Source organism: Manis pentadactyla, chromosome 2 (genome assembly GCF_030020395.1).
Source record: "Manis pentadactyla isolate mManPen7 chromosome 2, mManPen7.hap1, whole genome shotgun sequence".
Taxonomy (NCBI): Eukaryota; Metazoa; Chordata; class Mammalia; order Pholidota; family Manidae; genus Manis; species Manis pentadactyla.
In genome coordinates this window covers 112905388-112918344 of record NC_080020.1, presented here as the reverse complement: position 1 = coordinate 112918344, position 12957 = coordinate 112905388, and the positions used below count along the sequence as shown (strand labels likewise).

The window sequence follows — 12957 nt, the reverse complement described above, 5'->3', positions numbered from 1 at the left end:
AAAATTATCATTAAATGAGTTAATTAGTTAAACTCAAAATAGCCAGTGAATTGCCTACTACTTAATTCCAGCCAGCTTTTATCTTATAATTATTCATTTTAACCATGGAACTTGGCTTACCAAATATATCCCTTCATGTTTTGTCACTCAAATATCCACAATACACATGAAGATTAAAAAAAAATAGCAAAATATAAAATTTCTGAGGTTCTCCTAATAGAGAAACTACATACCTGGTTCTGCACTGTTCATACCAACATTTCTTGGCACCAAATTTGATGTCATAAAAACATTGTTTTTCTTCACTGTAAAGGAAAATATTTAGAAAAATTTTAATCTATGAGTGTGTCAATTTCTAAGCTGTTTGGATTTTAACAGTCCTGTGCTGAACTCAGCAGTAGATGTCGCTGTTGACACTTACAGAGTAATAGGCTGTGCACTTCAGAGCGCTGGTTCTGCTGAAAATGCATGATGGCAATGTAAGTTTTGCTACATACTTTTGTTTACTCTCAAAAATGTAAGTGAAAATTATTCCATTAATGCAATAGGCAGTATTCTTTAGAATCACTAAACAGAGTGCTGAGAGAAATTCTACAGATTATAAAAACTGTATTAGTAATGAACCCTCTATATTCCTTACAGAATGTTACACAACTTTTAGCAAATTCTGCCCCTCTCCCCACTTTAATGATAAATGATGAGAGAAGTAAAGATAACCATTATATTAGGTTATTTTTCTATGAAGTGTGGTGGGGTAAACTGCAGTGGTGGCTGCAAACATAGAATTATTATACATTTCTAAGAGATCACTCCTTGGTTGCAAATTGCAGAAACAGCAACCTTTGAGAAAAGGACATGAATTGCTTCTTCAGTGCATTATATTATAAATATTGGGGGTAGAATTGCTTCTTTAATTTAATCAGTTAAATGGTTTAATGATGTTTATTATTAAAAACCAACAACGAATGGGCCATATAAATTGTATTATTTTTCTGTTTCAACACCACCACCATTTTGCACAACATAAAATGGAATGGTCTTACTGATATCAGTGCTTCTTTACTCATTATTTCTTTTTGTGTGTGATTAAAAACAATAAACACAACAACGAACTGAAGCAGTTATCCAAATAACTTAAAGCCATCCTTTTGCTTTATGCATAAATACAATAAAACAAATCCTCTACAAATAGGACCCCTATTCCTCTGAGCGTTATTAGTCAGATTTAGATGGGGACTATTGAGGAAGAAAGCTTCTCTTCCGTATCTGAAAGGTGTCTGACATATTGTTGCTCAACCATGCTTGGAATTATTAATGAGAATAAAAGTTCATTTATTTGAAAACTGTGGTTCCCAGGTAGAGGAGGATGATTTATAAGAATAGTTTATATTTTTTAGTTTCTTAGTGGCAAGCTTAACTTGGGAAGGGGGACTGGTTGTTCAGTAGAAACAAAAAATACCAATCATAATTATAATGTAGAGAGTGTTCCAACCATTTCAAATATTTAATTATGATAAAAGAGTTGTACTTAGCAAAGCAGTAAAAATATCAAATAAAAAGAGGTAATATTTTAATTGGTGAAAAGTTCAAAAGGAGACACTCCAAACTTTAGAATATAAATCTAAAGAATAGTTGTATGTTTTGAGTACTATATGTACTATATGCTGTTTAGATGGCCAATAGTAAGTAAAATATAATGGTTATGTTACAGGGTTGCCTTAGATAACATATGGCTATCAAAAACATGAAATCCTAAAAGAATATCCTCAAGTTCAAGATTTCTACCAAAAATAAACAGATAGGCTGTCTGGGTTTGTGGAGCTGGAATTCATAAGGTATTCTTCCATGCATACTTTGCTAAGGCTTCTCTTTTATTTGCCACTAAAATGTCAGCATAGTAGCTGAGAAAGAAAGCTTATCATTAAGAAGGATGGATTTTGAAAAGTCAGACTGTCAGGCTTAAGGTTCTAGAAGCTTTTTATTACCTGGCCCAGAGGGGGGGAAGGTCAGTAGGTCAGTGAAGGAAGACGATCTCATTTGATTCTGGGACAAGGTTGATGCTAAAAGCAGATCGCAAACTGAAGTCAGTAAGGAAATGGGCTTTCCTGTTTCTTTGGGATGGTTACTTAGCGGGAAATGTTAGTTTTCCCTAACAACAAAGCTTATGCATACTTAATGCAGAAACTTTGAAACACAGAATAATCCCATTACCTAAAATAACCATTGTTAACATTGTGGCTTGTGTCCTTCCAATCATTTTTCCGATGCTGATAAATTGAATTTTTAAATAGTGATTCACTGTACAATCCATTTTATAGACTGCTGTTTTCATGTAACAATATGTTATGAACATTATCCAACGGGTAGACTTTTAAACGTTATCTGTTTCAAAGTCTTCTAAATAATTTCACACTCAGAGTAAACATAGCAGTGAACAGTCAAGGCTATACCTACCTCCTTGGGACTGAGAATCTGTAGTATTCAAAGTAAAAGATGAAGATCGTATGCGCTTTCTTGAAAATCCATTACATTCTACAAGAAATTCAATGTGAAGGGTAAAATTGCTTACAGTAACAAATTATCCTCAACTAATGACATGGGAGGATAAATAGAATTTCCTGTTGTTTACATAGATCATCATATGCTGTTTACAAAATCCTGAAGCACAATTTTACATATTGGTGTTAATAGCTTGGTAATCATAAACCATAGGCATATCACCCTAGAATGAAACCATCAGAAATGAGTGGCTTTGGCAAGAAATTGCATATAAATTCAGAGACTCTGTAGAGAATGTTTTTGGTTGGTTGAGCCACAGGCAGTGGAGAATTATGGGACTTTAGAGCTGTTAACATCAGCATTCTCAGGGACCTACATAGCATCTTTCAAAATAAAAGGCAGTCTATTTTCCTATTTCAGCACAAGAACCAATAGGTTTAATGTAGTCTGTACCACATACCAAAATGTTTATGCCTGCTTATTTTGTTTGTATAAAAGATTGATTTTGAAACACAGGATGTAAATCATTACCATGTTCTGCTGGTTCATACAGGGTGTCTTCTGCAGGTCTCTGGAAGGAAACAAAGCTGCCAATGAGAGCTGAGTGTTTGCTGTTTTTACATCAGATTTCCACCCTGTCACTTTGTAAGAGAATTTTCAGAAGCCACGTCTATTCAGCTAAGCTAGGGCAAAGCCTACTCACCAGGCATGTATTCAAGAAAAAGCACAATCTTAATAAAACAGTTTTATATTTCAGTGAGTGCAGAATCCCTGTGGGAACTTGTTTAAAATGAAGATTTTGAAACACCAACTCTCAGGATTCTAAAGTGGCTGGCCTGGAGTGGGAAATCTGCTTTATCAGCAAGGGCTTGGGGCTTATATTTTTTCTTTAGTTAGTTTTGTGGGGAGTAGGGTAAATTACCTTCATGAGCAAGAATGAATAACAAGAAAACACTAACTAAATAAGCTAAAGTGAAATGCTACTAATCTTATTCTTTATTTTTCAAAGCAAGCGATTTTAGTAGGCTGCTGGAAAAGCAGAGAGGGTCTTTAAGATCACATTTAAGTCAAATGACACAGTTGAAGACTGATCTTATGCCCAGTTTAGGCTAGGTTGGTGATGGAGACCCATGAGGAAGCTCAGCTCTCTTAATCTCTTGCCCTCCCTAGCCTTTCCAAGTTACTAAAAATGAAACAACATATAATTTTAGTAAAAATGGTATGTTATCCACAGTGTGCAGACATGACCTCTGGCTTTCCATTTCAGTCAAATTGCTGTCAGTAAATCCCTCTTATATAAATATTCTGCAGGCACTACTTCTGCTAAGTGAGAAACAAGAGGATAGTCAGGCAGCAGTGATATCATTTAGCAGAGCTGGCTTCTTGAAATACAGTTTTCTTTGTCAAAGTAAAAATCAAAACACGGAAAGTAGCTTGGTCTTACCTTAAAAGTTTGTTCTCTCTTTTCAAAAACAAATATTGGTTGAGCAATGACAGATTTTTCTGTAAAAGAAAAAGCACAGGCAAGAAATCAAACCATATTCTGTAACACCAACCAAAAATATTTGAAGATTCTTTTCTGTTTTATATTTTTCTTTTCCTTTGGGTAAAATCTAAACTGTTTTACATGGACACTCTAACTTGCATATTTACAGAGTATTTTAACAGTTAATTACAGAAATCAATACTTGGGGAAAGTGATCGTAATAAGTTTCCACAGAGAGATCATCTCATTAAAAGAATACGCTTTAAATGTTTACAGAAAACAAAATTATCGACATTTAGAATTGGATCCACATGTAGTGATTAATACCTTTACTTTTAGAATAAAAATTTCAAGGGGTGAAAAATTTCATCTGAAAGTGTACTTCTACTTGAGTAGGATTTCAGGATACAAATGGTATAGATGGACTGCATTCCATCCTCAAAATGACCCCAAAATAGTTTGTATTTCCTTGACTGAAGTAATCATATACTGAGCCATGTTTTCAACATTTAGACTAAGACTCAGTCCTAAATAGTGTTGTCAAGTAGGTAAACATTGCCTTCAGCCCTGCCACCCTTATTCATCTTTTATGTTTTCTTATCATAGGTAAGAAATTATAAAGTCATACACTCTAGGGTATAAATGAGTGATAGCAGCTTTATATATCAGCACTTCAGAATTCTTAGGGAAAATTATGAGAATTAGTAGGCAGGTGTTCAAACGTAAGCTCTACCACTAACTGGTTATACTTTAGGAAACAGTAGTAACTTTCTGTAAACAGTCTGTAACTTTAGTTTCCTCATCTGAAAATAATAAAAGAAGATTATAATAGTACTTATCGCAAAGAGTTTATGTGAAGACCATAAGGATTTTAGGATATAATTACTTAGATTTTAACAAGATCAAAAAAAAAAAGCCTCAAGGAAAGCATATTAAGTGGGCATGCCACCAATTCCTATTCTGAAACTCAAAGTTAACATTGCTAATTTATGACATTTTGTTTTAATTGAAGTATAAATGATAACTGTCTTGATGGGTTCAAATATGACCTCAGAACTTTTCTCATTATAGATTTCCAGCAGCCATTGCCAATGTATTGTCCTGGCATACAAATTGAGGTAATTTTCCATCCTTGGGCTGAATAAATAAAACTCTAAATAAGGAATGTCAAGAAATTATGAGACATTTACACCTTTCACATGCCAGAAAGGGGTTCTCTAGTCCTCCACATTCTTATCCCATTAAAGAGTTAAATCTCTGCCAGACTATCCTTTACCAAACTCCTAGGGCCATGTGAACTTGGTACCTTCTTTCTATCTGGTGAGGTAAACCGCTCACCATTTTATGCAGGTGCTTACTGCACTGTCTGCCCTTGGAGTCAAGTGAGACCCAGAAGAGACTCCTCAATAACATTAGCTTTCCATCCACATTAAACTATAGCTCAATTCTTTGTTCTTTCTCAAAAAAGCTCCTCTTCCAGCAATTACATCAGCATTAGGAAATGAGATCTCTAGTGACTTCAAAAGGAATTAGTCTTGGTTAATGTGCAGGGGAATACTTATGAATTAGAATGATAAATGGGCCTCTTCTAAACCGGACTTAGGATGGTCAACCTTAAAATAGCATGACTGGGCCTAATACTGGACAAATAACTGTTAACTTTCTATCAAACTGTTTTCTATCAAAACGTTCAGATAAACATGGACAAAAGCAATCTTCAGTGGCAGGATTAAGGAGGAAATCACAAAGAGTTACTTGCAGTTTGGAGAGACTTTTATTAATTAATCCAGCAAATATTTATAGAGCATCTTTCTTTGTGCCGGCCACTGTGCTAGGATCTAGGTATATATTGTCTAATTGACGATATATTAGCCTCAGTGGAGCCAACTTCTCTCCCTGACACTGCCCAGCACTTAAGTTAGAAAGCAAATACTCTCCATGTCTCCTCCTCTTTCTCTCTCCCAAGTTGTTCTCTTGGCTCCAAAGGTAAAACCAAAAGTAAGCATTTATCAAGCCATTGAGTCCATAGCAGTTCTCTTACCTGATCCAGTAGGAAAATTTGAAAATAAAGGGAAGATCCTTAAAATGATGTATTTATAAATGTATCTTTTCTTCTTTCTAATATAATCATTAACCAACCCATTTATTCAACAAATGTGTTGAGGGGTGACAATGCAGAACATACCTTGCAAGGTGAGAGAGAGGGCAAGCCACCCAGGAGGAGGCTGACTGAGGGCTTTGGGTTTGCAGAGACCTGCAGGCTGTGCTAGAGTTTGATTTCATTCCAAGAAAAATGGGAAACCAGTAAGAAGTTTTAAGCACTGGAGTGATTCATTTGTTTTAAGATCACTCTGCCTGCTGTGTGGAAAATGGATTCGAGGGGCAAGAAACTGAAAGAGAAGAAATAAGGAATTTAATTAAGAATTAGTCTAAATTCTAGAAGAGAGCTGACTAGATTGCTCTTATTTCTCTGTTAATTTTACATCCATTTTCTTTTTTAGAGGCAAGTCCTAATTAAAAGTTTAAAATATAGTCCTCTGGTAAAACGAATGAAGATGAAGGGACAGAGAAGAGAAACTTATAAAACTTAAAGATTAATTTTGATGTCTGGCCTGTTTTAAGGTTCATGTAACATTTAATGAATCCTTATATTCATTGTTTTCTGAAATTCTTCTTTTAGAGAAAACATTCATTCAAATATTATTAACTACCTGAGGTAGTTTCACTGTATTTTTATTAATTTCTGCTTTTTCATTATAATAAAAAATTTTAACTGTTGTATTATTCTTATATGAATTATATATTGTTATATTATGATATTAACCAACATTATTAAGTACCTGAGGTTCTATAATGCAAAGTGGTGGTTAGGTGAAAGCTTACAAATTATATTTGTTTCTTATGGTGGCTATAATAAATTACCACAAGGTTGTTGGTTTAAAACAAAAGGTATGTTATCTTACAGTTCTGTAGTTGAGAAGTCTCAAATGGATTGGCAGGGATGCGTTCCTGCTGGAGGCTCAGGAAGAATCCATTTCCTTGCTTTTTCCAGCTTCCAGAGGTTGCCCTCATCCCTTGGCTCATGGCCCCACATTGCTCCAGCCTCCACTTCTGCTCTCACATCCCTGACTGGGACACTCTTGCCTCCTTCTGTCTTATGATGACCTTTGTGACTGTACTGGGTCTCCCAGAATAATCCAGGAAAATCTCCCTATCTTGACTCTTAACTTAATCACATCTGCCAGGTTTCTTTTGTCATGTAAGGGTACATATTCAAAGGCTGTGGGCATCAGAATATAAACATCTTTAGGGAGTCATTATGACTCTGCAGACAACATGTTGAAACCACAGCGTTCACTTTCAACTTGGTTCACAGAATGCTGGCAGCATTTGTGTGCCCTCTAGACAGGAAGGAAAACCTGACCAGCCCTGAAGAAAAGTCCTAAACATATTGACAAAGGAATTCCCTAATGAATGGTCAAGCCAGATGGTGAGTCCCCTGTTCAGGTATACATGGCTGCCAATAGCTTTTTAGTGAGTGCCCATTTCTTATAGTCAGGCAGTCAAGGATACCAGGCATGAAACATGAAACACAGTGATTAAATGAGTAAACAGGAGAAAAGTAAGTTGGATGAAAAAGACTACACAGGGAATTATATATATATATATATATATATAAAATATGTGTGTGTATAAACTTAAATATAGTTTAAAATTAATATAGTTAAATATAACATATATATTATTAATATCCTCATAAAGATGAAACATCCATGAAGCAAAAGCAGAATACTATTTTCTAAAAAAGAACAGAGAATAAGAATAAGCTTTTAGAAATTAGTTCTTAAATATGATAGAATCACAGAATCAATATTGATTTAAAAAACCAACAGAAGATTTAGAAAATAAGGTTGAATAAGTAGCTCAGAAAGCAGGAAAAGAACAGAAATGGAAAATATGATTTAAAAAAATAAGATAATATGGATGATCAGTCCAAGAGTCACTTCAACACCTAATAGGCACTCTAGAAAAACAGAATATAGAAAACAGAGGGGATGAAATGATCAACAAATAGATCTTTAAAATTTCCCCAAACTGAAGGACGTAAGTTTCCAGATTTAAAGAGCCCACCCAATGCTCAGGAAAATATATGAGAATAGACCCATAGCCAGTGCACATCATGAACGCTTAGAATAGTGTGGATAAAGAAAAGGTCCTAATAGCACTAAAAAGGGAATAGAAAAGGTCACATACAAAAGGTCAGGTTTCAGAATGGCTTTAGGCTTCTCAACAAGAATGGAAGTTAGAAATCAAAGGAGCAATGTTTTTCACATTCTGAAAGTAAATGATTTCCAATCTAGTATTATATACTAATATCAATAAAGTGTGAAGATATGATGAAAATATTTCCAGACTGCAAGATCTTAAAATACAGGTTCTACAGGTAGCCATTCTCAAGATGCTTCTGGAGAGGCTCTAACAGAAGAGCTAGTCAACTAAGGATCCGAGAAACAGAGAGGAACCACCTCAAGAGAGATGAAAGCCATCTCCAAGATGATGGTGAAGGGGTATTCCAGAATGACAGCAGTATACCAGTCACAGCCAGCAGCCAGTCCATGACTGGGGTGGTGGTGGGGGAATCCCAGGAAAGACAGCTCCGAAAAGGGCACTAGAACTAGCTGAGTATCTCAAGTGGTTGAATATTTTGAAAGAATATTTAAATCATTGGAGAACAGCTTGGAGACTGACTAGTAATAAATATATGGAGAACTAAGGAAACAAACACAAAACAAACAATCGTTAAATCCAGGGTAAACAAAAAGTTGAGAATGAAAGGAAAAGTAATCATAAATCTTACATGGGTCAATTGCAATAGTTTCTCATAGTCCCAGTAATGTCAATACTGAATATTGACCTAATAAAATTTATGATACAAGGATTTGAGGAAGATGGGCAAATAGAAAGTATGTATGTGTATGGTGGTAGTGACTGTGGAGTCCAGAGAAATCTGGGAAAGGGATATAAATTCTTCTATAGTGGCAAATCAGTAGTACCTGAACATAAAATATAAAGAGAGGGCACTAAATGTCTGATATTTGGAGAAAAGGAGATTACTTCCAAAAGTAAGCTATGAAAGATGCTGTTGCCTCTGGGGATCAAGATAGGCAGAGTGAAGGAAAGCACGTGGAGGAGACTGCTGTTTTTCCAGAAAAGTCTTGTGGCACCATTCGATCCCTTAAACCACATTGCTACATTTAACTCTGAAATAATAGAAACTAAATTTAAAAGTAATTCCTTTTCTATCATAGTGTCAGATGCCCATAATTAAAGCACACATCTCATGCTTCCTGCCAAGAATAAACTTCTTGAGTGATACTGCCTAGCAGGCATCCAATATCTAATTTATTGGGTCTAACTGTTCTTTGCATAGAAATGTATGGAAATAAAAGTATGAACAAGGTGGAGTCACTGCAGTCAGTACACAATGGAAACTCCTCTTGAATAACTGAAGATCTGCTCTTTATAAATGCCATCTCAGCCTGGAGAGGCATTTTATGTTCTTACCCTTCCCTTTTATTCAAAACATTCCTCAGGTCTTCAGACAAGAATGCAGCTGGAGAATTATGCATATATGTAGGGACCTTGTTCTTCAGGATTCTAAAGTGTTACAATGGTCAGTGTCAACAGTAAGTATAAACTTTTTTTCCCTATTCTAATATGTATCATAATTCCCCCCCCCCCAAATTTTGGGTGGGTTTTGTCCCTGCCCTTTATTTCCATATTTCACTGGCACTCAATCTCTGACAAAGAACCTATTTCATCTAGCAGAGTAACTGGAGGATTTTCTTGATGAATCATCTCAGAGGAAGAGGTTTGAAAGAATCTACTGAACCAAAAGCAAATCAGAAAAAGGAGGAAGAGACTGAGAATGGATGGCCTTTGGTTCAGGGTTCCAGCATCAGGGGGGAAGCAGCTTTTAGGGGCCTCAGAAGTTTCTGCTATACAGCTTCTCTTACTCAGAGCCCTGAACGCTGCTCCCTGCTGCTTTGGTAGTTTAGGGAAGGTGAAAACTGAGTTCTCCACTCCGGATAGAACCAGACTACTCCAGCCAGGGCCAAAAAGATTGTGGAAACAGTGTTGACAGGAAAGAGGGTGGTAACAGCCCCCGGGCAGAGGGGCTGGAGCTGCCAAATGGGTCACCTCTAATTACTCTGGGGACTGGAACTATCCTCTTGGACTACAGCCCTGGCAGGCCCTGCACTTTCCTCTCCCTTCCTTCCTGGACCTGGCTGTGTGTCTCCGCTGCATCCTCTTGTCTAATTTCCTCTCCTGTTCACTGCTTCATCCCAGGTCCCAATACGGTCCTTATGCCCCTGTCCTCTCCATCCTCTTGCACTTGTGTCGGCCCTCTGGCTGAGCAAATTATGGGTTTTAGAGCTAGTCCTAGAGCTGTGTTTTTCAAGAATTACTCCAAGCCTCAACTTTATAATCTCTATCTGTATATATTTTAAAAGATTTGTTATGAGGATTGAAACAATGTATGCATGTGAGAGCATCTAGTAACAGCTTCCTCTTTAAAACTTGGAACAGAGCAGAACACCTATCTACTGTCTATTTATCCATCTGTCCTCCATACATACACATCCATCTCTCTGTCTATAGATAGAGAGATAGATAGATAAATAGACAGACAGATAGATACACCCAATACACACACACACACACACACACACACACACAGATACACATAAGCATATAACAATATGTCAGGCTAGAGGTGGCACAGAAGACACTCATTTAAGGTGTGATGCCCTTCCTTCCTCCTTTCTGTTCCTATGTTACATGCACTCACCCGGCACCTCTTGTTAGCTTGGGGGGAAATGCCTCCTCACTGTTCCTTAAAGGGCTTTCTTTTTCCTTTCACTCATAGTTTTATTCTTACCCCTAGTTTTCTTCTCTCTTCTCCTTGTTGAGCTCCTATCTGTCTTATTCTTATTCTTTCTCTTTCTGAATTCAGGCCAAGGTACATAAATAGTTTTAAAGACCTTTGCTCCTCAATTTTGGTCCAGATCGACCAGTAGCCCTGACAGGGAGCTTGTTTGAAATGCAGGCTCTCAGGCCCCACCGCAGACCTACTGAATGAGAACCTGCATTTTACACAATCCCCAAGTGACTTGTATGCATACTTGAGCAACAGTCCTCTACAGCCCCTCCAGGGTTCTGTCAACTGAGACCAAATTTAGGAAGATGGTAGTTGAAACTCCTGGAGTTGTAACTTCACCTCCAGATGTGCTGAGTAACCTGACACTTAACGGAAAAACAATTACCACTCAAACCATGTGTTATGTGGCTATGATTCAGTTTCAGGGGAAGTCAGCACTACTCTGAAGACTTAAAAGAAATGCCTGTAGTAAGAATACTGAAAGATCAATACTGATATTCAAATCAGTCATCCAGATATTCTGTTTGAAGCAATTAATGATTTATTCTCTCATATAAAGTTTGCTTTCTGTTTTAATAATATGTATATCTGAAATCTGACTTTTTTCCTGGAAATTTTTTTAGAAAATGTCTCTAAGATTATTAAATGTTAATTAAGATGTTCACTTCTGAAAAGCAAAAATTTATTCCAGAAGTATAAGCTACATAAAAAACATTTGTCATAGTACTAAGATTCTTCAACAAGAATTTGAAATATCTGCAATTTCAACTGCAAAAAAAATGTATCTTTGGAGAAAAAGTAGACAAGTCATAGAAGGTGACCTTAATCTCTATATGGAACCCCAGGAAGAGACACAGAGTGTCTGAATCACAAGCTTGATTTTTTAAAAAAAATGAACAGGCAAAAGCTCAAAACTATATTAAAAGATTCTAAGACAATTTTAAGAAAGGGCAAATTGTAGCCCCGGAAGAAAAAGAAATCTGTGCCAATTCTCAAGGGAACCACAAGCACAGGACAGTCCACACTTATTTCTAGACATATACTCTGCAAAAATGCAAAAGGAATGAAATAAGCAACAAATTATTCACCAAAATGTAAAAATGTATGTCTTTACAGAAGAGGGTGGTAAGTCTACAGAATGATATTAACTGTGATGAGACACTGTTGATTCTATTTTATGAGATGCTTTCTGCTGACCAGAAGGTAAATTAACCAGGACTCCAGAAGCAAATAGAGGCAGTTTACACAGTAACTTTCCAGGCTGAATCACAAAGCTCAACTTAAGAAATGAGATGAATGGACCCTGCTGGAACAATTCCAGTCCGAGTCATCCCTGCTGAAATTATAACCTATTTTGTGTACTATAAATTCAAGCTTGTTGTAATAAATACAGTATATGAAGTAAGAAGGAAAACACTCACCTTTTTCAATCAAATTCTAAGTTTTTGGATTGCTTTAATTTTTGTTGGAAATGATGGTACAAGCTGCCAACAAGAAATCTAGCCTATCTAATTTTGATTCATTATGAGAAGTACAAGCTAGAGTCAAAAAAGAATCAACATTAGAATAAAATAAAGTTATGTTTCTCATCAATGCCACGCTGATGAAGAAATCATTCATTTTCGGAATGGGAATCATTTCAGAAAAGGAAACTAGAGAAGATGAGAAAATTCTCTCAATGCACTGAACACAACCGTCACTGCCCAGGGCTCTGTCCCACTTTCTGAACTCATCTCTGCATGTTGTCAATCTTCAAGTACCAATTCGCTATAAGTTCCAAAGACTCTAGACTTTTCTCCACTGGTTCATACATTAGTCTAGGTATAGACACAGAGCAATTTTGAAAAACCAAGTCATAGAGATGATAAAAGTCTCTGATGTGAGCAAGAAGCAAGAAGATTCAGAGGCTGTGTCAAACATAGGCCTTGCTATCCTTCTGGAGGTAGGATCAACAATTCTATGTTGAATGCACTCACCCCAACCTCACCTCCAAATCGTGCTGCTGAATTTATAATCCAGTCATATATGG

At 36.4% G+C, this 12957-nt stretch overlaps 1 protein-coding gene across 3 annotated transcripts in view; it reads right to left on the bottom strand.

Annotated features, from left to right (window-relative positions):
* The window catches only part of RANBP3L (RAN binding protein 3 like), a 55658-nt gene that overhangs the window by 27220 nt on the left and 15481 nt on the right, over positions 1-12957 (bottom strand). For all 3 annotated transcript variants that reach the window (XR_008995203.1, XM_036932090.2, XM_057495776.1), the window contains 5 exons: positions 3944-4002; positions 3031-3070; positions 2455-2532; positions 1986-2060; positions 234-305 (listed from right to left, as the gene is read on the bottom strand). Coding sequence is in view for 2 of the 3 variants with exons in the window: in XM_036932090.2 (XP_036787985.1) it covers positions 234-305; positions 1986-2060; positions 2455-2532; positions 3031-3070; positions 3944-4002 (324 nt within the window). In the remaining variant the exon portion in view is untranslated. The remainder of the gene's footprint in view (positions 1-233; positions 306-1985; positions 2061-2454; positions 2533-3030; positions 3071-3943; positions 4003-12957) is intronic.